The 21,844-nt window shown below is 43.6% G+C and overlaps 1 protein-coding gene across 3 annotated transcripts in view; it reads right to left on the minus strand.

The window, feature by feature from the left end:
- Positions 1–2,389: 2,389 nt before the first annotated feature.
- ZBTB38 (zinc finger and BTB domain containing 38) overlaps positions 2,390–21,844 on the minus strand; it is a 75,983-nt gene continuing 56,528 nt past the window's right edge. For all 3 annotated transcript variants that reach the window (XM_060149728.1, XM_060149727.1, XM_060149729.1), the window contains one exon: positions 2,390–8,956. In XM_060149728.1, the coding sequence (XP_060005711.1) occupies positions 5,363–8,956 (3,594 nt within the window). In that variant the 3' untranslated portion in view covers positions 2,390–5,362. The remainder of the gene's footprint in view (positions 8,957–21,844) is intronic.

Here is a 21,844-nt window from a genome sequence, read left to right on the forward strand (position 1 = left end):
GGGAAGCCCGAAAACGCTTACTTTTTAACAAAGGTACATTCTGAAATATGAACGTATTTACAGACGAAACGGTATGATGTCTGAGATCTACTTCAAAATAACACAGTACAGAGGAAGCAGGTGAGGGTACAGATAAAACAAAATTGGCTGTGAATGGTTGATTGTTGAAGTTGGATGACGGGTTCACTGGGGTCCATCGTACTATTCTACTTTTGCATGTTTGAATTTCTTTAAAGACTTAAAAATCATCTATCCAGAACGTGACCTAGTCTTACCGCTTTCGTTACACCCACTCTTAACCAAACCACTGTCATCTCTCACCTGTACGGTCCCAGCCTCCCATCTGATCTCCCCACCCACCCTTGCCTCGTCCTGTGGTCTCTACACTGCAGTGAGCGGGATTCTTTAAACACATCAGATGGTTTCCTCTCTGCTTAAGCCCTACAATGGCTCATCTTGCTTGGACCTGTGGCACACCTCTCTGACCTCATCTCCTGGCACTCAGCCCCTCATGCTCTCCCCCCAACCCCTGCTATGGTCCTTCTATTCTCAGGCTAGAGAGCACGCCCCCGAGGCCCTGGTGATGTGTCCTTAACATGCCTCTCCTGACTCACCACCCCACACCCCAGGCTTGCGGGGTCTACACTCACTTGTGGTTTCTTTGTTTTAGTCACAGCTACCTGGACCTGTCCTGACTGGGAAGCCCAGGTTCCATCAGCCCCAGCTAGGAGCTTTGGTTCTGAGCCCCTAGGAGCTCAGGGCTTATCTTGTAATCATCTATTACCTCCTTCCCCAGACTCAAGTTCCTTGAAGTCACAGGTTACCTCTTCTATCTCTGTAGGCTTGACAAAATGCCCGACACTTAAAATTCAGCACATTTTGAGTAAATGAATAAAATTCTTTGTAAGTTAGCATGTTACATCTTTTAAATATACGTACCAAAGTTTCTTGGAACAGGAACAAAATACTCATCATTACACAGAAGTCATCAAAGATGATTGAAAAACATGCTTCTGACTTCCCAGTATAACATTCTAAATAGAATTACTTGATATCTCAGATGTCAAGAATGAAATAATAAAAATGTAATCACGTTTCTGTTATAAACGGTTCTTCTTTAGTTGTCTAAATCTGGAGTGCTGAGTTTTAAGGTTTTAAAAATTGCACACCGAGTCAACCTGCCTGCTCCCTTGACCATCTTGCTTGAAGAATCAGGGTCAAAGGATGCAAACTGGGGAGGGAGGGAGGGGTCAAAGGAGCTTGATTAATAGATGTCCAGGATGGGGGGTGGGAGGTGAGTTCTTAGGTAAGGAGGAACTTGAAATGGAAGAAGAGCTGCCCCTGCAAAAAGGAACTGATAAGAGACAGGAAGTGGAACCAAATCAGTCAATAGGGGATGAAGAAAGAGGAAGGTGAGCGATAGGAACGAAAAGACCTGAAATCATTCAAAGAATATGTACAAATAGGACCGCTTTGCGTGATGTTTTTATGCTTTCAATCCAGTTGTTTCCCAACTGTTACGAATTCTTTCAATATTAATTCTGTTGTTTTGATAGATAATTAAGTTCCTTTTAGCAGAGAGGAGTTAAGAGAATTTTTGGAGAATTCAGTTTGGGTTGCTCTTCAAATACAAAATTGATGCTACGGGCCAGCCATTAGGGCTGGAAATTTGAGTTATTTTCCCTGTGCTGCTGATGGGTTGTGCTGCCTGAGCCACTGGCCCTCCTGTCACATCACCCATTGTGACTGCCTGTATTTGCAGATAATTAGCTAAGGTTGCAAGTGATGACGGGACAGATTTTTTTCTTTATGTGAAAAATGACTAGTTTATAATAGCATTATAATTTCACCCTGTATTGGAAAAAAAAAAAGTGGACAAACTCTTACAAACTGAGTTCATAGGGCAATATCCTCAAATATAAGAGAAACCAAATGCCCGAAGTACTGAGGCCTCAGTGAGCAAATGAGAGTTGAGTCCAGGGAGGCTGAGCCTCTTTACAGCTGTCATTGCGACAACTACCATCACAAGCTGCATCACAAGCTCTTTTCCTCACTCTCCGTTGAGTTTACGTTAAGCATTTCCCTCTAAGATGCTGAGAAGGAACAAAAACATGGGCTCTGGAGTCAGGCAGCCCTGGGTTGCGATCCTGGCACTGTCTGGCTGTGGGATCTGCTCAATGTCACTATAAAGTGCAGATAATGAGGTCTACTTCCTAAGGTTGTCGGGAAAGGACTGAATGAAATAGCCCATGGAAAGGACGTTGCCGAATACCTGGTAGTTAATAAGTGTAATTTGTTTTCTGTGGATGTCCAGAGCAGAATACTTCCAACACTCTGATTTATCGTCAGATCGGCCTACCCAAAGCACTAAATGATAACAAGAGTTCAGTCTCTTTTATTCTGCTTTTTTTTAATGTCATATTCCATTTGAGTCCTAAGCATGTAAGCAGGTACCATGGAATGTAAACAAGAAAGGAAACAGAAATCTATTGAATGACTCATATGTGAAACAATGCTGTGACTCACACAGATGAAATAGCTGCTTGGCTGCACAAAATAATTAACACTAAAACGTTTAAGAAGAGACAACATAGGAATAAGCTATTTTAATCAAGCAAAAACAAATTTATATCCATTAGTTCTAAAAATAAAATTAGACTTTTCCAACCCTTAACATCTGTATTTAATAATATCTTCTAACCAAAATACAGATGCTAAAACAGCAAATTACAATATATCTTGTACAGCATACAGTATGTTCACTGTTCACACTTACTTTAATTCTAGTTGGTCGTTATGTACTCAATGCATAAACATCACTTAGAATAAAATTTTCACAATTAACAAAAAAATGCGACAAGGCTGTCTTAAAACGGCTCTGCTATAAATTGTATAGAATATACAGGATTACAAAGTCAAGTATTTTTTTATCAAAATATACACCCCTCCCTGAAACTAACACAAGCTATCAACATTTTCAACGAATAATACAATTATAGAAAATATTTGCAAAATTATTTTTTTCATGTATAAATATTCTGCCATATTTACTTTGGTCTAGAATTATCAGCATACAAGTCCACTTAAAAAGTATCCACGTGGAAGGGCTGGGAGACATCAGTACATGTAATCATTTTGTATTTGGAGTTACCTCAAAGTGACTGAAACACACAGTAATTCTCCTTGATCCGTAAGCCTAATTGAGATAAAACAAATTAGTAGATCACAGGATTGCTTATTCAATTTTCTAATCATCAATTCAAAATTTCTTAGGCCCTTTGCAACTTTTTAACAAAACCCAAATGAATAGTGCAGGTATACATATATACAACGTATAAAATAAAGTTGGACTCGTTTGCATTTTTCCATTTTCCTCTATTACATAATACTGTTTGTAAGTGAAAGCAGATGAACAAAAGATAAATGCAAATACAATACTGGGGTTATTTAACAGCAAAGTACTACAGTATAAAAAGGTCAGCTTTGATCATGTCCTTTTCTGGGTGTTTAAATGCTTTCTTGCCCACCCCAATCCTTATTAAGTCTTCTTCATGGAGGTATCACAACGCTTGGAGAGAGGATCTGGAGTCCTTTGAGCTACTTCTTCACAATGGTAACCTTGCAACCTTGGGTCATCTTGGGTTTCCAGCTATCACATCCCGTAAACATGAATGGCCGCAGGTCATCCTTGAACCGGGTCCCAGATTCTGCTCATACTGGTCATCAAAGGGTAAGAATGTTTTCTCTCTCTCTCTCCTATTCTGGCAGTTTAAAAAGTAAGAATCATGACTTCCAGCCTCCCAGGAACCTAGTCCACATGACGGAATAGCCTATAGGGCAGTTAGATTTTGAGGGCAATGCTGATGGTGTGGGTCAGCATAAAAGAACATTAAAAACGGAAGTGGTTTTTAGCAAGCGGGCTAGATGTCTGCAAACATTAAGACAAGGCATCTGGCTTGTGGATGTATTTCTGAGTCATATCAGTAAGTGACGGAACCTTGTCACTCCACATTCTATCTCCCCACCCCCCAAAGACAAAGCTCTGTTCGAGGCAAGGAAGATCATCACTCCCTCTGCCCCCTCAAGTCATTAATGGGTGGGGCGGGGGTGTGTGTTTCTCTTGTCCTTTTTTTTTTTTTTTTAAATAGTATGTGCTTGTGGGCTGCATAATCTCCAAGAAGGCTAACAATTGTAGGGATTGGGCTTTCTGTCACTTTCAAGTGCCTGGGAATTCACTGCCGTACACATGCTTTGCGCTACATTTCCTGGACACTCCTTCAGTGGCATGGAAGGCGTCAGGTTTTACCTGAACCCTTGAGACTGGTTAAATCTACCTGGAAAGACCTCCATGTCCATGGCCTTGTGATGGATGGAAGACTGTAGGGAGTTTCAGAAGAATCTGACCTTTCTTCATTTTCTGAAGTGAGGCCACTAAAAAGTAATATACAGCACAGCACAGGTAACCACAGGTAACTTCTGGGAAGGCTCTCCCCCATGGATAAGGCATGACCTATGTTTTCTGTGACTTGAGTAGACCAGTTCTAATAACAGCTCAGCCATAACTTCAAGAGAACAGCATTCCATCTAAAAGCATACACATGCTCTTAAGTAATATTCAAAATGCTTTCTACTGATTTTTACATCAGTCCTCATTATTTGCAGATCTATTGCTCATCATTATAATTCACTACAGGGGACATGGACAGTTAAAAGTTAGAGTGATTTATATATGTATTTTACAAGGTTTGTGTTGCAGAAAAGTACTTCTAGATAATGTATGAATGTCCTACTCGGGTTACTCATTTCACACGTATTTTCAACTATATTATTTCGTATGTATCCATTAATTTAAACAATTTTAATAGAAGCTGGTTGGGAATAATGACTGTCATAGCTCATTTACCTTTGAACTTATTTATGAAGATGACATTTTCATGACATCTGACCCTTATTTTCTCCAGTGACTAAAGACAGTTCAGCAGCCAGTTCCTATTAGCACTTATTAGAAAGTTTTAAATTACGCTAAAATTAAACTCTTTTCTTTCCCCCGACTGGCAGAAATATCATAGCTGAGAACTTCATAAACTTTCACAGGTCACTTGGGATATTGGAAGATTCAGCTACTTTGTTTTTGTGTACTTTGCATGAAGTTAATGCTAAAACCCAAAGTAGATATTAGGATCCTTTTCCTGGAATTTTCACAAATGAGATTTTCTTTGTTACATTTCACTCCTTCATGACTGTTATGTGAACAAAATTAAACAGAAACAAAAGAAAACGGCTAACTTAAAAAAAAAAAAAAAAAACGAAAAACCCAAACCCACCAACTTATAGTTTCGAAGATTTTTCCAAGTATCACCATTCAAAGGACATTATCAACAACGGTTTGTCCATTATCCTTTTGGTCACTGTCTTCTGAATCAATGAAATGTGGATTCTCCAGGGGATTTGAGTTCTCGTGGCCCGCGTCACCTTCTGTTTTCTCCCGCTGACTTGGGCTTTTGAATAAGTGTTTCTTCTGGTGCATTCCAAGGGCAGCAGCTGTTTTGCAAATTTTGGGGCACTGGAAGCAGGCATAGCCCTTCCCATTATGCTCTCGGATATGCCTCTGCTCGTGATTCCTTTTCGTGGAGAGATACAAAAAACTCTGAAAGCAGAACTGACAGTGGTATCGCTTTTCGCCAGTGTGGATTCTTTCGTGGATTTTGAGGGTCTCGTTCAACGTAAAGGCCTTGTTGCAATACTGACAGACGAACTCCTTCACGCCCAGGTGGATGCGCTCGTGTTTCTGTAGGTTGCCTTGCACCGAGAAGCACCGTCCGCAGGTCTTGCACTGGTACGGCTTCTCTCCCGTGTGACACCTCATGTGCATCTTCAGGGTGGAGGGGCTCTGGAACTGCTTGGAGCAGAGCTCACACGCATAAGGCCTGGCCGTGAGATGCCGGTGGGGCCTCCCTTGATTCCCGGCCCCCGAGGCTTTGTCTCCGTCACAGAGTTCACACTGCAACTTGGGCATCTCTTTATTTTCTTCTTCCTCGAAGGCCTTCTCCTGGGGAGCCTTCCCCACTGCGCAGTCCAGTTCGGCCGGGTATTTACATTTGCTGCTCGGGCTCCTGTTTTCATGCTCCTTCCTCCAGTTGGCTTTCCTCATTTTTCTCAACTGTCTGGATTTCTTTTTGGGTTTGTAGTTGTAGTAAGGGCGCCACGGTTTATCCGTGGAATCCTGGTCACTGGCATCGTCAAACATCTCACTCATCTCCACGCACTCGGACTGGCAGAGCCCGATCGGGCTGTCTCTGTTGGTTTCCTGTTCACTCTCTCGTGGCGGAGTCTCCTCCTGCATTTGGTACTTGGGCCTCCTCCCTCTTTTATAGAACAATTTAGATCCTAGGATGTGCCTTTTCACAATGGCTTCGTTCCCGATTTTCACCGTTATCTGGCAAAGGGGCGCGACGTTGCTGTTTGTGGAGGTTCCCGGGAGAGCAGGCTTTGCGATGTAAGTTTCAATTTTACTAGTTTCTTTAATGATATTTGTGGTTTTGCTCAATGACCCTCCAGGATCAGCAATGTATCTGGACTCCTCTGGTACTTCTCCCCTGTTACACAGGATGGTTTTCTTTTTCTCCTTCATGCTCTTGGGTCTGCTGACAACCCTCCCCACTTTGTCTGGCTCGGGTTTGCCATCGTCTTTTGGGCTCTGACTGCCAGCCAGGTCTGAAGGGGCTGCGGGGTTGTGGCTGCTTGTGGCGGCAACGGCATTGCTGTGCATTATCACCGATGAAAACTGGCTGCTGTGCACGATGACCGAGGGGGCTGAGCCACTGTAGCTGATCACAGAGGTGGAGTTCTCACTGCCGTTACTCACGGACAAAACGGGCGCGTCCCCCGCCCGGAGGCCCGAACTGACGGCATTTTCAGCAGAAGAAACTGACACCTCTGTTGAATAAAAGTTACTGTCCAGATCAACTTTCAACTCTCCCCTCTCTCCCCATTTGGTACCCTCTGCGTTTTGTGCACTGGTGGAAGTGGGTACATCCTGACGTGCTGGTGTTTCCAGTGGGATGGCTGGACTGCTGGTCAAGGTGTTTACACTGTTTTGGAAATTCAGAGTAGGCAATTCAGAGCCGTGTGGATTCTGAATAACATAGGGACCAGGTGCAGACTCGTTCATCTGACTGTTTTCTCGAGTATTTTCATAGGAAGAATGTCGGTAGCTCTTGTAAGGAGCCCTCTTGCATTTCATGGGCAGGAGCCTATAAAGCTTATATGGATAGACACTAGGCTTCAAGCCCCCGTTTGCTGTTTTTTTACTGATGGAAAGTCTATGATCGATGGCATGGAAAGACTTCTGGTGGTTTTTGAGTATATAGTAGGTCATGAACGTTTCCAGGCAGAAAATGCACTGATACCGCCTTTCTCCTGTGTGCCAAATCTCATGTCTTGTCCTATACTCAGCCAATGCAAATACTTTGTTGCAGTAATGGCAAGGATACGTTCTTCTCCACGAGTGAACATTGGCATGTCTTCGGAGGCTGGATAAAGTCACATAACTACGTTTGCATACTACGCAGCTGTAGAGCATTTGCCCGTTAACAAATTTAACCATGTGTTCTGTTTCTGGCAAGGTACTTCCGGGACTGGAAAATTCACCAATCCTATTCTCAGATAATAAAGGTTCTGGACCTGTGAACGCACCTCCATTCTGCCCAATGGTGGGATAGTTTTCTAAGAAGCGCTGATTCCCTCCAGGAACGGGCATGTGGCTTGACCTCATGCAGATCTGCTCGTGCCGATCCAGTCTGTTGAGGGTGCTGAACTGTTTGTTGCAATGCTTGCACACCAAGGGCTCCTGGGTTGGCTTGTGAAGCTGCATGTGGGCGCTGAGCAAAGTGCTGCTGTCGAAGGATTTGGAACAACAGCTACAATTGTAAATGAGAGGCGGCACCTCTGTGGCTGGCAGTGTGGGGGCATCGGAGGATTTATTTTCCTCTGCCCTGGGAAAATGGACCTCTCCTTCATTGTTGCTGGGAGATTTTGAAAGGGAAAGAATTGCAGCTGGCTGTGGACTTCCTTCTTGATTCATTTCCAAGTTGGTTGCTGGAGGGGGGGGTATACTTTCTGGAGGTGAATCCGAATCCTGGGGTGCGGAGATTGTCTTTGGCTTTCGGCATGTTTTCGGTTTTGCTGCAACCGCTTCGCAGTTTTCTTTACCTGTTTTCCCAGGTGAACTGCTGTCCCGTTCCCGTACAGGCAGACTTCTGTAAGCCTCAGTCACGGAAGACACGGCGTAGGAGTGCTCGGCGAGGGTGTGCACGGGCTCCACTTCGTGGCAGACGTCAGTCCTCTCCAGGCAAAGGCTGGTGGTTCTCATGGAGTCGGAGACCTTTTTGAAACTTGCCCTCAAGTCCAGTGGAGAAAACATGTTATTACTATTTTCCGTTTCGATGATGGAAAATGCATTTGTGATCCTTGGCCCATTAGTGATGGCTGGTTCTTCATGCCTTTTTTCATTTTTTTCTTCTTTAACCACTCCCTTTTCGGTAATGCAGAATACATAAGGACCTGGGGAATTTGAAAAGTTGCGATCGGTAAGATCTTCCAAGAAGGATATTCCCAGCTTTTTTCCTGCAGCTGCAAGATCAGTGACTGTTTCTTGTCTCTTGACGACGACTGTGGAGCTGTAGATATAATTAAGGATTTCTGTAAACACTTCGGCTTTGAGATCATCCAGCTCCAGGACGTGGCTGGAAATACAGATGGTGTGACTCCAAAAGATATTTTTGAAATAAAGGCTTGAAGCAGCCAGGACATTGCTGTGGGCTTTAAATTTGGTGTCTTCCACAATGATAGTGACATCACATAAAATGCCCCGAATGCGCTGCTCATTCAAGATTGAGAGCACTGTGTCGCTGTGAAAGTCGTCCTTGAGGTCCCTGGAAAGGGACATGACTGTCATCTGAAACAAGAGGGGAGAAATGGTCAGAGACCCTTCCACAAGGAGCTCCTTTATTTGTAGGCTGTTTTCAATTTCTTTGAAAAACGTTTTTTGTATGAAAATAATTGTTTTTTTTAAAAATCTCATTCTGTTGCTGCTCCCAAGACTTGGAGTCAACCTTAGAAGTTTAATCTTTATCTTGCCCCAGCCTGTTCCTCATACCACTGCTAATAGTTGTTATAGTTGGAAATCCTCCCAGAACTTTTTCTCCTTCTTTCTCCAAAGTTGTAGCTTGGAGAAAGGTTCCCCGGCCAAATGTTAAAAGTCTCATCATCACGCAGGGCTGCTGCACTGAACTCTTAGAGTCGGGCAATGCCATGGTCCTACCACAAGCCTCCTTATCTATTTCAGAAGATGGCCCTGATGATCTGATCCAAACGTAATTCATGAAGCAGGAAAATGATTTTTTAAAAGTTTTCCCTAAGTAAGCAGTACCTGTGAGTAAAGGCATTGGCTGCTCGGGAAAGAAGCAAGAACTGGAGGAGCCATTCCTGATTTGTGGCTCCGAAGGGTTTCTCAGTGTAGTCTCAGTCTGCATGACCAAGTCTGACCACTAGGGGCACTCTGCCCTCTGAACCTTCCTTGTGGGGACCCATCCCGTTCCTTCTGATTTTGCTTTTATCACAGCCGAAGTAGACTGGGGTGTTCAATCAAAAAGGAAACAAAACAAAACAAGTAAAGTATATTTCTGAGTTTACAATACCGTGTCTAGTCACAGGTTCCTAAATTAGCACAATTTAAAGGCACTATGGCTCTTGTACTGGTCTGAGGATGCTACCTCCGTTGTTCCCAGAGCTCAGGTCTTGTTATCCTCTATGTTCTATAATGAGCCTAGAATGGCCAGAGCCTACCCACTAATATTCTAGTGAGGGACAATCCAAAGCAGTGGCTTTCATAGTTACCCACAGTAAAAAATACATGGTACACAGTGACTTAAGACAGAAATGAAACTAAAACTTACCCTTACTATGTGTGATGCAGTCTGTTCTGTCCTATTCTCTTTCACTTAAAAAATGCTAACAGCAACTCACCAAACTAATTCCACTACACACTAATGGATCACTCCTGCACTTAATCTGTCCCCCCCCCCAAATACCCGCTTTGGTCTAAAGGATATACTACCCAGCTATTCATCAAGTCTACCTCTAATCACATGATGTCCAGAAAGCCACGTACCTTGCTGCTATTTCTTTAACTCCCAGTGGCAATGTATTCCTAGCACTGGAGTATAATGTTTAGCCCACGGCATTTATTCAGTTGGAAAAGACCAGATGGCCACATAAAGGATCTCTTTTCACCTTTTTGTAAGGATTATAAGCTCTGCCCATTATGTTATTTAGACAGTCCTTTATACAAGAATCCATTCGATAACTTCTTTTTATCTCATTCAGCCATTGGAAAAAGAGCATTTCTACTAACAAATTCTTCATTATTCAGATAATGAGAACAATGTACTCACCACGTTTATTCTCTCTTAATTCTCGAGACGAGGATGCTTAGAACTAACGTTTACCATCGGCTGTTGTAGCCACTGTGAGCCTGGGTTTCTGGTGTGACTACTGTCTCACTTTCTTGATTTAGTGATAGCTCTTTTACTCTTGTTTTCCCTGCCTTTAAGTGGAACCTTCCCTGAATCTTTTCTAGGGATGTGGGGGATTAAATCTTTAAATAAAATTAAATGAAAAGGGATCTCTGGGACTTCCCCGGTGGTCCAGGGGCAAAGAATCCAACTTCCAGTGTAGGGGACTTGGGTTCGATCCCTGGTCGGGGAACTAAGATTCCACACGCCACGGGGCAACTAAGCCCGAGCGCCACAAATACTGAGCTCACATGTCTCAATTAGAGTACAGAGCCCCCATGCTCTGGAGTCCACGTGCCACAACTACAGAGCCCACCCACCCTGGAGCCTGCATGCCATAACTAGAGAAGAGAAAACCCGCATGCCACAACTAGAGAGAAGCCCACGCTCCACAACTAGAGAGAAGCCCGAGTGCTGCAATGAAGATCTCGCATACCACAACTAAGACCCAATGCAGTCAAAAGAATAAAGAATATAAACTTAAAAAAAAGGGGGATCTTTATGGCTTCCTCTGTGCCCTGAAGGGAGAAAGGTTCACCCTGAATGGATAGCAGCCTATCCTTCACTGGCTTATAGATCAATAACATACTTGGCTGGTGCTTGTTTGGCCTTCCTTGAGGTCTCTCTGTTCCGGGCCCCTGTAGGATCTACTTTCTCTCCTGACTCGTACCTTCTCCTGTTTGGAAGCGTCAGACCAGACCATAATGGGCTCTAGAGGACTCCCCACAGCAAGTTTTGTATTGCCAGTACTAGTTATCATTAAAAGTTATCATCAGATTTGAGTTAAAAAAAAAATCACTCAGGATCACTTAGGCTGCAGTGTGTGGAAAGGATCCGAGGGAGGCCAGCTGGTTGCAAACCAGCTAGCGAGGCCGTCCTAGTGGTCCAGGTAAGAATTAATCCATCCACCCCAGACAGAGCGGGAACCTGGGAAGGAGTGATGGCTCCACCCACACCTAAGAAAGTGAGGCCGGGGGAGTTAGTATCTGAACTCAAAATTTACTTTTAATTCCCTCGACCAATATTTATTGAGCAACTGCTAAGTACAAGGCATCAGGCTAAGTGCTACAGGAAGATAAGGGTTCATCTCTCCGTTGAACAGATGTTTACTGAATACCTACTTCATGCTTTGGGACAGTAGTTCCCAAACCTGGCTAGGCATCAAAATCAGCTGGGAAGCTTTAAAACAGTACAGGTTTACAGATTCCCCCTACTCCGCCCCTGCAGAGATTCTGGTTTGGAACAGCTGGGGTGAGACCCCGGAATCCGTATGTACTTTTGTACCCTATTTCGTGAATAAGTAATACATTCATATGATAACAAGTTGGAAAGGCACACCGAGTAAACACTGACAAGCCTCCTTCCCACATTGTCTCAGAGGCTCTTCAGGTGGTTTTATATCAACCAGGCAGAAGCAGGCCTGGGGGCTGACACTAAAAGCCAGGGCCGCTAGAGGAACAAAAATACTGCCCCCAAAGGTCTGTGGTACAGCAGGGAAAATAAGATGTGCTCATGAAAAGCCGTAAAACACAGATTCCCAGGGAAGGTGAAGGGTCAAGAGCGCTGGGAGAAGGTTTCAGGAGTCGGGGGGGAGAGGGGCTTGGGAACGGATGTGAGCCCAGCAAAACCTTGCAGATATGGACAAAGCTGAGGAAAAGGAATTTCAGTCAGAAAAAGGCACAGTCGAGAGTTTTACGCCCTCAAGAAGCTTGTGATCTAGGAGTCAGTGTAACACTTTATTTATTTTTATTTTGTTGTTGCTGTTGTTTGCTTTTTGTTGTTTGCCACACCATGCGGCTTGCGGGATCTTAGCTCCCCGACCAGGTATTGAACCTGGGCCCTCAGCAGTGACAGCGTGGAGTCCTAACCGCTGGACCACCAGGGAGTTCCCAGTTTAACAGTTTAGGACAAAGAATCCAAATCCGCAAATGCAAAGTGAAAAAGCGGTGAAAGTTGTTGAAGATGCAATTCCAAGCCATATTCTGCCTGTCCAACATGCAACAAAGAAATAAGTTAGAAGTCTGTAGGCCAGAGGGGACCCACTGTAGGCCACAAGCACACCTGGTCCCCACACGCTGTGTTTGACCCCCATGGTTTTTGGAACCATGTTTTTGAAAAACTGAGCTCACGTTGAAAACCAGTAAGATTTAATGTAAAAATCAACATATCTTTTCTTGAAAAACAGGAAGACTGGACAGCGAAGGGGGTGTTGGCTGCCTGGCAACCACGTGGCTGTGTCCCTGTGTCACTGTCACCTGCACGCACGTGCTACCTGTCCAAGTACTTACCGCCAAGCGGCTTCTCTCAGTAAAAAGCCCAGCCTGGCCCCTTTAGGCAGTTTGGTTTGTGCAACTGATAAGAACATTAAGCAGAATCACTTTGCACCCACAGTTCTGAACAGACATACTTAACGATATCCCTAAAATTAGAATTAAGACATAAATGAGCTCGTGGGGGGAGGCAGTCATTCTCACCAAAAATAGTATTCTTTGACTTAAGAAAAATTAAAGTGATCTTCTCTATTTCTTCATTGAGAGTAAATGAAAACAGAAGTCTCAGGAGTTCCTGCCAATGGAAAGCCCACAACAGACTTCAGAAAAAGAAACAGAAGTTGGAAAGCAGATGAAATTCAATTTACACGTAATTTTCTAAAACGTGTTCAAAAAAGCAAGTTTCGTGCAGTATATTTATTATTTTCAGTAGTACTGCTGAGATGGAATAAATACGCACGAAAAAGGCTAACAAAAATGATGTAGATGCAAACATTTTGGTAAGCCAATATTTAAAAAAAATAAACTAATTTGTAATTAGGTAACTGTGGTCATCTGACTTATGTTACTATTTCCCTGAGTTGGTATTTTAGCTGTAATAGCTTTTAACATACACCTTCTAAACACATAAATACACATACATATATATCCATGTGCACATACCAATAAATCTATGACTATATAACTATATGAACATATGCTGTATGTAAATATATTTTATAAGCACATCAAACAGGATGAACTTTTAATTCAGCATCTAAAAAACAGGATACTTGGACTTCCCTGGTGGCGCAGTGGTTAAGAATCCGCCTGCCAACGCAGGGGACACAGGTTCGAGCCCTGGCCTGGGAAGATCCCACATGTTGAGGAGCAACTAAGCCTGTGCGCCACAACTACTGAGCCCACGTGCCACAACTACTGAAGCCCGCGCGCCTAGAGCCCGTGCTCCACAACAAGAGAAGCCACCGCAATGAGAAGCCTGTGCACCGCAACGAAGAGGAGCCCCCGCTCGCCGCAACTTGAGAAAGCCCGTGTGCAGCAACGAAGACCCAATGCAGCCAAAAATAAAATAAATAAATTTAAAAGAAGAAAAAATAAAAAACCGGATACTTGCGAGAGAAAGGGGGTGCAACTAATAACCATGCCAGGGCAACAGGTATACATTGGGACTGTGCCCTGGGAAGTGAGGATGAATGATCATCCTGTTTTCATATACATAAATATATAAACAAAATATGTTTCTCTATATAGATTAAATATAAAATTCTAAAGTTATAATTACATATATGTACATTTACATAAAGTATACTTTATAAATATGTAAATGCTTTTAAGAATTTTATACATATATGATAAACATACTTTATAATTATACTTCATATAAATGCCACTGGGAAATTCTACTTAATTAGCATATTTAGAATCTGCTGCTGCTTTTGTCTCCTGCCATATTCCAGCCTTATACAATACACATTCATCTCATGCAAAGGTGGGCACTTAAATAAGATGCTTTTGATGACTAAAATGACTTTTCTTCACTTACTTGTAGAATTAACGTTTTAGAAAAGTAAAATAAATCTATGCTGATGGTAAAATATGTCAACAGTAGAGAGGTGGATTAAGGTACAAGGCAGAAGGCCCCCTCCCCACACCAGCCTCCTCAGTACACCCACAGCACAGGCAGCACAGGGACTCCCTATACGGGTCCTTTCCTCATCACTCGGGAGGATTTCTACGCTCTGTATGAAGCTTTAGAAGAAAAACTGTATTTCTTCTTGAGGTTCTTCTTCTATCCTCGCCCCTAGCTCCGCTGCCGGGCAATTCCTATCATTCACTCATCTCAGATGACACCTCCTCTGGTCAGCCTCCTTCCTCACGGATTTCTAATTTGGGGTTCCTACCTTTATAGTCGCATGTAATGTTGTGCGTCTGTCCACATCTCTATCTTTCCCTGTTTGCTCCTTGAGCGCAGGGACAACCGAGCTCATCTTGGTACCCTCTGCGCCCGCAGGGTGGGTACAACACACTGTTGATGTCGACAGTGAGCAGAAACGCACTGGCTCCTCAGACCCCGGGCAGCAAATGCCTTAAATAACATACTGTGCTTAGAAAGCTTTCTGGTTTAAAGCTTTAAAAATTAGACCTAGGTGAACCCAAATGCTACTCTAGAGAAAGCAAAATTACCAGGAAAATAAAAATAAATTCCTGTTCTTCCCCCCCCCACCCCCGCCAGCTTCCTTCTAACCTGGCGGTTCTCAAAGTATGTTTCATGGACCTCTGGGTCTCCCAAGACCCTATCGGCAAGCTCTTGAGGTCAAAACTGTTTTCATAGGGGCAGGACAGGAATAAAGACGCAGATGTACAGAATGGACTTGTGGACACGGGGAGGGGGAAGGGTAAGCTGGGACCAAGTGAGAGAGTGGCATGGACATATATACACTACCAAACGTAAAATCGATAGCTAGTGGGAAGCAGCCGCATAGCACAGGGAGATCAGCTTGGTGCTTTGTGACCACCTAGAGGGGTGGGATAGGGAGGGTGGGAGGGAGGGAGATACAAGAGGGAGGAGATATGGGGATATGTGTATATGTATAGCTGATTCGCTCTGTTATAAAGCAGAAACTAACACACCACTGTAGAGCAATTATACTCCAATAAAGACATTAAAAAAAAACTATTTTCATGACAACACTAAGATGTCATTCATCTTTTTTATCTTGCTGACATGTGCATTAATGGTGCAAAAGCAAAGATGGGGAAAACTTCCGGCAACTTAACAAACATCAAGCCAGTAACACTTGGATTAAGGAGTAAAAATTATTCATTTTATTAAATCTTGACCCTTGACTGTACGTCTTCTTACTGTTGTGTGATAAAATGGGAGGTACACACTGCCTTGAGAAAAAGCACTTGGGTGTTTCTTTGAGTTCTGAGTTGAACTAGCCAATTTTTTTTTTTCATGGAACACCATTTTTACTTGAAAAAAATGGTAAGACAAACCATGGCTATTCAAATACGGGTATTTGGGCAAACACTTCCCTGAAAATGAACTAAGTGAGTCTGTCATTTCAAGGAAGTAGCCATTTTGTTGCCAGTAACAAAAGACTTTGAAGCAGAAACAGAATTTTGGAAAACATGCATCTACCACAATGAGCTCAACACTCCTCAGTACATAATGATTTTTCTGATGATGGTGGTGGTGATGTAATGAAAGTGGTTTCTGGATACTATGCATGGCTCAGTGAACCAACATTTTCCAAATGACCAATGCATATTACCAAAAAAATCATGCAGGGGCTAAAAGGTGTGAGAGAGAGAGCAGTGGAGTTAAATGTAACAAAGTACAGAAAGTTCATTGATATGGATTCCATGTTGCAATTAACCTTTAAGAAATTCCCACTGGTAAGTTCTGGTGTAGTATCAAAGAATATCCACCATTAACTGAAAAGATTATTAAAAAACTTCTCCCTTTTCCAATTACCTAGTTGGGTGAGGCTGGATTTTCTTCGTATAACTCAACTAAAACAACACATTGCAGCTGAATCCAGAAGCAGATGTGAGAATCCAACCGTCTTTCTCTGAAGTCAGATATTAAAGATATAGCGTACCCTTGAACAATACAGGTTTGAACCACTCAGATCCACTTATATGCTAATGGTTTTCACTAAATACGTACTATAGTACTACACGATCCGCGATTGGCTGAATCCACAGATGCAGAACTGTGGATATGAAGGAAGGGAGACTGTGCGAATTTTCGACCACATGGAAGGTCTGCGCCCCTAACCCCTGTGCTGTTCAAGGGTCAACTGTATTTGCAAAAACATAAAACAATACCATTCTTCTCACTATATACAGATATATATATGTAAGATATTTTTCATGTGGACCATTTTTGAAGTCTTTATTGAATTTGTTACAATATCGCTTCTGTTTTTTATGTTTTGGTTTTTTGGCCAAGAGGCATGTGGGATCTTAGTTCCCTGACCAGGGATCAAACCCACACCCCCTGCACTGGAAGGTGAAGTCTTAACCACTGGACCACCAGGGAAGTCTCTCACTACATTTTTTGCTTTAGAAAATAGTTATTTTTAAAATACATTTTAAAATACATATTTTAAAATACATCATTTTATCATGTAACTGGGTTTATCACAGTTAATTTTTGTAAGTTAATAGTTTTAAAATTCTCATTTAAATTTTTGAATATGATAAATATTGATAGATATAATTCAGATAAACAAAAGCTCTTTGGGTCCTTAAAGATTTATAAGAGTGTAAGGGGGTCCTGGGAATAAAAAGTTTGAGAACCACTTCTCTAACCTATAAGACAATGCTCAAAATCATTTTTAAAGAAACTATTTAGAAATTATTTTACTCAATAAAATGAATCATCTATAAGCCTAAAGGAACTAAAGACAAAATAAATGAAAGTGTGTTGAAATACAAAGCAGAAACGCCCAGGAGACAGAAGGAAAATCCAAGGGATAGAGAAACAGACACACCTACAGTCACACAGATACACACCCTCTACAGCTGTCTTTAATTTTCCAAGCGTGAAGCGATTGCTATCTATCACTTGAGTTTGAACAGGGCTGAAAAACAGGTGGACCAATTTGCCTAGTGTGGGCCTTCCCCACTACACACTCAGGTGAAAATTGTTCCTTGGTATGCAGGGCTGCTGCCTAGATTCTGTTTGCACAATCTATCCTTGCTTGAATCCTTGCCTTCCAAATCTCAAAGGTGAGCTTGGTCACAGCATTCCGTTTGCCCTTACAATTCTATCCATTCATCTACTAAATGAGCCCCTCCCCATTATATCCTGGATACTCTTCCTGGTTTTGAACTTGAAACCAAAGGAAACAATTCCTGACAATGATCCAACCAACAAATTCCAGTATTTCCACCTTAATTAAATCTTCTCTCCCCAAATTTGACAAGGCAATTTTACTGAAATACAGAAAAGTCAAAAAACTTAAAAATGATAGTTTCCATAAAAATTTTAACTCTCACAATGTCAACCAAAAAAAAAAATTGATAAACCTCAAGTTGTTTAACCAGTGTAACTATTATATAGAACTTTATAGACCTTGTTAATGAAATCTGGTGTACTTTTATTAGCAAATCTTTAAGACATGACAGATGGAAGGTGAAGTAACCCTGTCCAGTCTGCATTTTTAGTGAGAATTCGAAGTCACTTATTCAAGGCCACTCTCCAGGGCCAGACTGATTCCCACTTTTCTGTATCTTCTGATCAGAGAAAAAGCCAAGAGCCCTCTTGCAGCACCTTGGCCGCTCAATTCCTAACGTACATAATAACGAAACTAAATCAACAGAGCAACTTTCTCCTCTTTCTACTACAAGTCTTCTATAAAAAGACACTTAGAAATAAAACCCAACTAAAAAAGAACACGCTATATTAGGATACTGACCTGGAATACTGCAAAAGTCAAACTCACAGTCCATTTTGGGCCAGCGCAGGCCCCATACTGAAGTGGAATCTACTGCATGGATCTGCTATTCTCTGCAGAAAGTGTTCTGACAAAGGACACTGCTTCAGTGATCTGGCTCCACCATCCCACACACATCTTTGCAGTGCATTTTCTCATAGTCATGTTGGGTGGCTACGTCAGACCTCCTCACGTGATGGGGTGTTAGAAACACACGCATCAGATCTCGAAAACAGATTACAAAACAGAAGCCCTTTATAGAGTTCAGCTACGTCTAAGAAAAGGAAAATCCTCTTGATTTGCCTTCTAAATGCAGCCCAAAAGGAGAAGAGAAGAGCTGCATTTATCAGACTTTCATGCATTTAAGCTATCAGATTCAAGAAGGTGTAGTATAACAAAGGAGGTTTGTTTTTCATCTGAAATTCAGGTGGTTGGAAAGACTAACTTCAGGAAGCTACTAGAGTCCATCCAACAGAGAGGGGGATTGACTTGAAACACCTTTACTGAATACATTATTTTGAATAGGTAAATGTTTGGTCTCCAGACTTGCCGTTGCGTGGACACAGACTGTGAGAACGAGTATTATCAGATTAGCAGGTGATGCAATGAGCCCAGTTAAATATTTCCAGTTGCTAGTTTGGAAGGTGAAAGGGGGAAAAGGTGCTTTCTTTTTTTCTTTTTGAAACACAGCAATGTTTAGGGTAGCCCTTGGGGTCATCTCACCATCAACCTTGCCTGGACACCTGCTTGCTTAAGGAAGCTGGCAAATGGGCTTAGAGAGTCTATCTCTGAGGCCCTGAAGTGCTGCGTCCATTTCTTGTCTCCACCAAATTCCACTGACATTTAGAGATGCTAATGTGAAAAGGCATTTTAAATTGGAATGCTGTGCGAACTGAGTTACCAGAACGACCGGTACAGGGGTCTTATCCCCTGGAACTTCTCATTTTAGGGGTGAGCTTATCATCTAGAGTTGGTTTCAAAAGCCAAATACCATTTTCTTAAAGGGCCAGCTGACTGAATGGGCCTGTTCCTCTCAGTTGACCTCTACCTGTCAGGGAGGGTGGAGGGAAGAACTGTTGTACATTCTGGCTTCTGAACAACAATGAACCTCCTGCGGGTCACAGGATGGGTTATCCTAAAAAAGGACAGAGACCAACTGCTGCTTTGGTGTTAAACCACCTAAATCCACCTGCCATTGCACCCTTGTTCTCCACCCCAGGGTCCCCCTGCACCCCAGCTTTTGGGGGACTCCTGCAAGACAATGAATCACAGTTTGCATGGACTCTTTCTGGACAAATCAGAAATTGGGCAGAGAGGAGTGAACCAAGAAATGCCCATGAAAAGCACCACACACAATGCTTGGCACACAGCAGGGGTTTGATGAATGTGGGCGGGAATCAGCGTGAGAACTGACTGTGTCCTCCTCACATGTGACTACGGGGAGGACTGCTTAGGCACACAGTACGCAGGGCGGCCTTTTAACAGCACAAAGGAGATCCAAGTCAGGCCCTACTTAGAGCCCTTCAGTGGCCATCCCCAGATGTTAGGGTAGAATCCAGACCCTTCGCTGTGGCCTGCGAGGCCCTGCACTGCCCACGGGTCCCAGCCACTCTCCCCAGACTCACCGGTCCTTCTGCCCCGCTCTCTGTGCTCACACTCAGGCCTCCCTGGGCTGACTCCACCTTCCGAGTCTCTCCTGGCCCTGGTTCCGGTCCCGCCCCGGGGCTGGCTCACTCATACTTCAGGCCCAGCTCAAATGTCAACTCAGAGGCCCACCCCATCTCTCTATTTGCTCCCGGCTTTACTTGCTCTCGCATCACCTGGTTTATTTCCTTCATGTCACACACCTCCTGCAATTATCACATGTACTTGTCTGCTTGTTAACTGTCCACTGTACCTGCCAGAAAGTAAACTCCAGGACGGAAAGGACCTTATTCGTCCCATTCACTGCTGTGTCTCCAGGCCACAGGGCACGGCAGGCACTCGGGAAATATTTGAAAGCAGAGAGACTCACCCTGATGAGAAAAGCGACCTGCACTCCTGGCCCCCCTTATCTGTTCTGCCTGTTTCTCGTGCACAGCACTCATAACATCCCCATACACTACACAATGTGCTCATTATTCATTATCCATCTGCCTGCTAGAACTTAAGCATCACGAGGGCAACAATCTTTGATTTTCTGTACTGACGTATATTAAGCACCTAAAACAGTGCCTGATACATCGCAGGCCCTCAGTACATATTCATGTACTAAATGAACGACCTGTACTAGAAACAGATACACGTTTGTGAATCAGCACTATAGACGGACAGGCACTGTGAGTACTGCGAATTACAATTTTCATCTGTGTGAACTGCCCCAATCCATTTTGAATAAAATTACTTTCATCTGATACATTTCAGGTTGCAAAGCACTTCACGTTAACTTAATCCCCTCCATAATCCTGCGAGGAAGGCGCAGAAAATGGAGACACTACGACGAACTCACAGGGTTAAATAAATGAATTAACAGAGTCAGGGCTCACCATATGGAAGCTGTTACTCTCATGCCCACGGTATAGATGTGGAAACTGAACCCGGAGGAGTGCCTCGCTTACAGCAGAGTTGTAATTTCTGAGGGCGGCACCGTGCCCGGCCTCCTGCACTCTGCTGCGTCAGGAGCGTGCGCACACACATAGCAGGAGGGAAGTCAGAACAGCTGACTCGCTGTCTCCAGCACACAATGGCTCTGCCCCAAGTTCAGGCTGCAGGCCGGTGGTACAGGATCACCACTGCAGAAGCCCGTGGCCGGGAACAGGCCCAGGTGAGATTTAAGAGCTAAGGCCATCGGGGGCAGCCTGCCTGGGTCCCGTGCCGAGAAGCCACTGGGAAATGTTGCCTGACATGAAGCAGAATCTGCCAGAGGGGTCCCCAAAAAGGGCAGCTGAGGATCAGAGTTCAGGCAATCAGACTCCTGGCCACGGGCGGCAGGTTCCCGGGGCAACCTGAGCATAGGCAGATGACGCGCCAGGGGCTTGGGGCCCATCACGGCCGGCCGGGTGTACAGTGACGGGGAAAAAGGCGTTTTCAAGGTGCCAGACGAACACGGAGTCAGCCGTGGTGTTTGCCCCACAGCCCAGAATGTACTAAACACCCAACGCCAAGGCCTTTACGCTATACTCACACGTTGCCAACTTAAAATCTGTAGTATTAAAAAAAATATGATTTTTAAAAGTTTGTTGCCAATTCAGTCCAAGCACTCGAGAGACAAAAGCCAAGGATGTGCACTGCCAGGATTTACTAATCTGAAGCGAATGCATCAGGAAGATGAGCTTTCACTTTCATTTCATTTGGGTACTCACCCACCGCGAGTACTTAGATTTAATCCTTTCATTATGGGCCTGGGGATGATACGGTCTCAGGGATCATAAGGCTCATGCTGGGGACTTGTCAGGCAGGATAAAGCATGAGACCAGTGGGTATGAAGCATCAGGGCAGCTCTAGAGGAAGAAAATCTCCAGGGTGGGGCCCGCTTTGGGAGCGAGCCTTCTCCATGACAGAGAAAAGAGTC

The sequence above is a fragment of the Lagenorhynchus albirostris genome, chromosome 5, assembly GCF_949774975.1.
Source record: "Lagenorhynchus albirostris chromosome 5, mLagAlb1.1, whole genome shotgun sequence".
NCBI lineage: Eukaryota > Metazoa > Chordata > Mammalia > Artiodactyla > Delphinidae > Lagenorhynchus > Lagenorhynchus albirostris.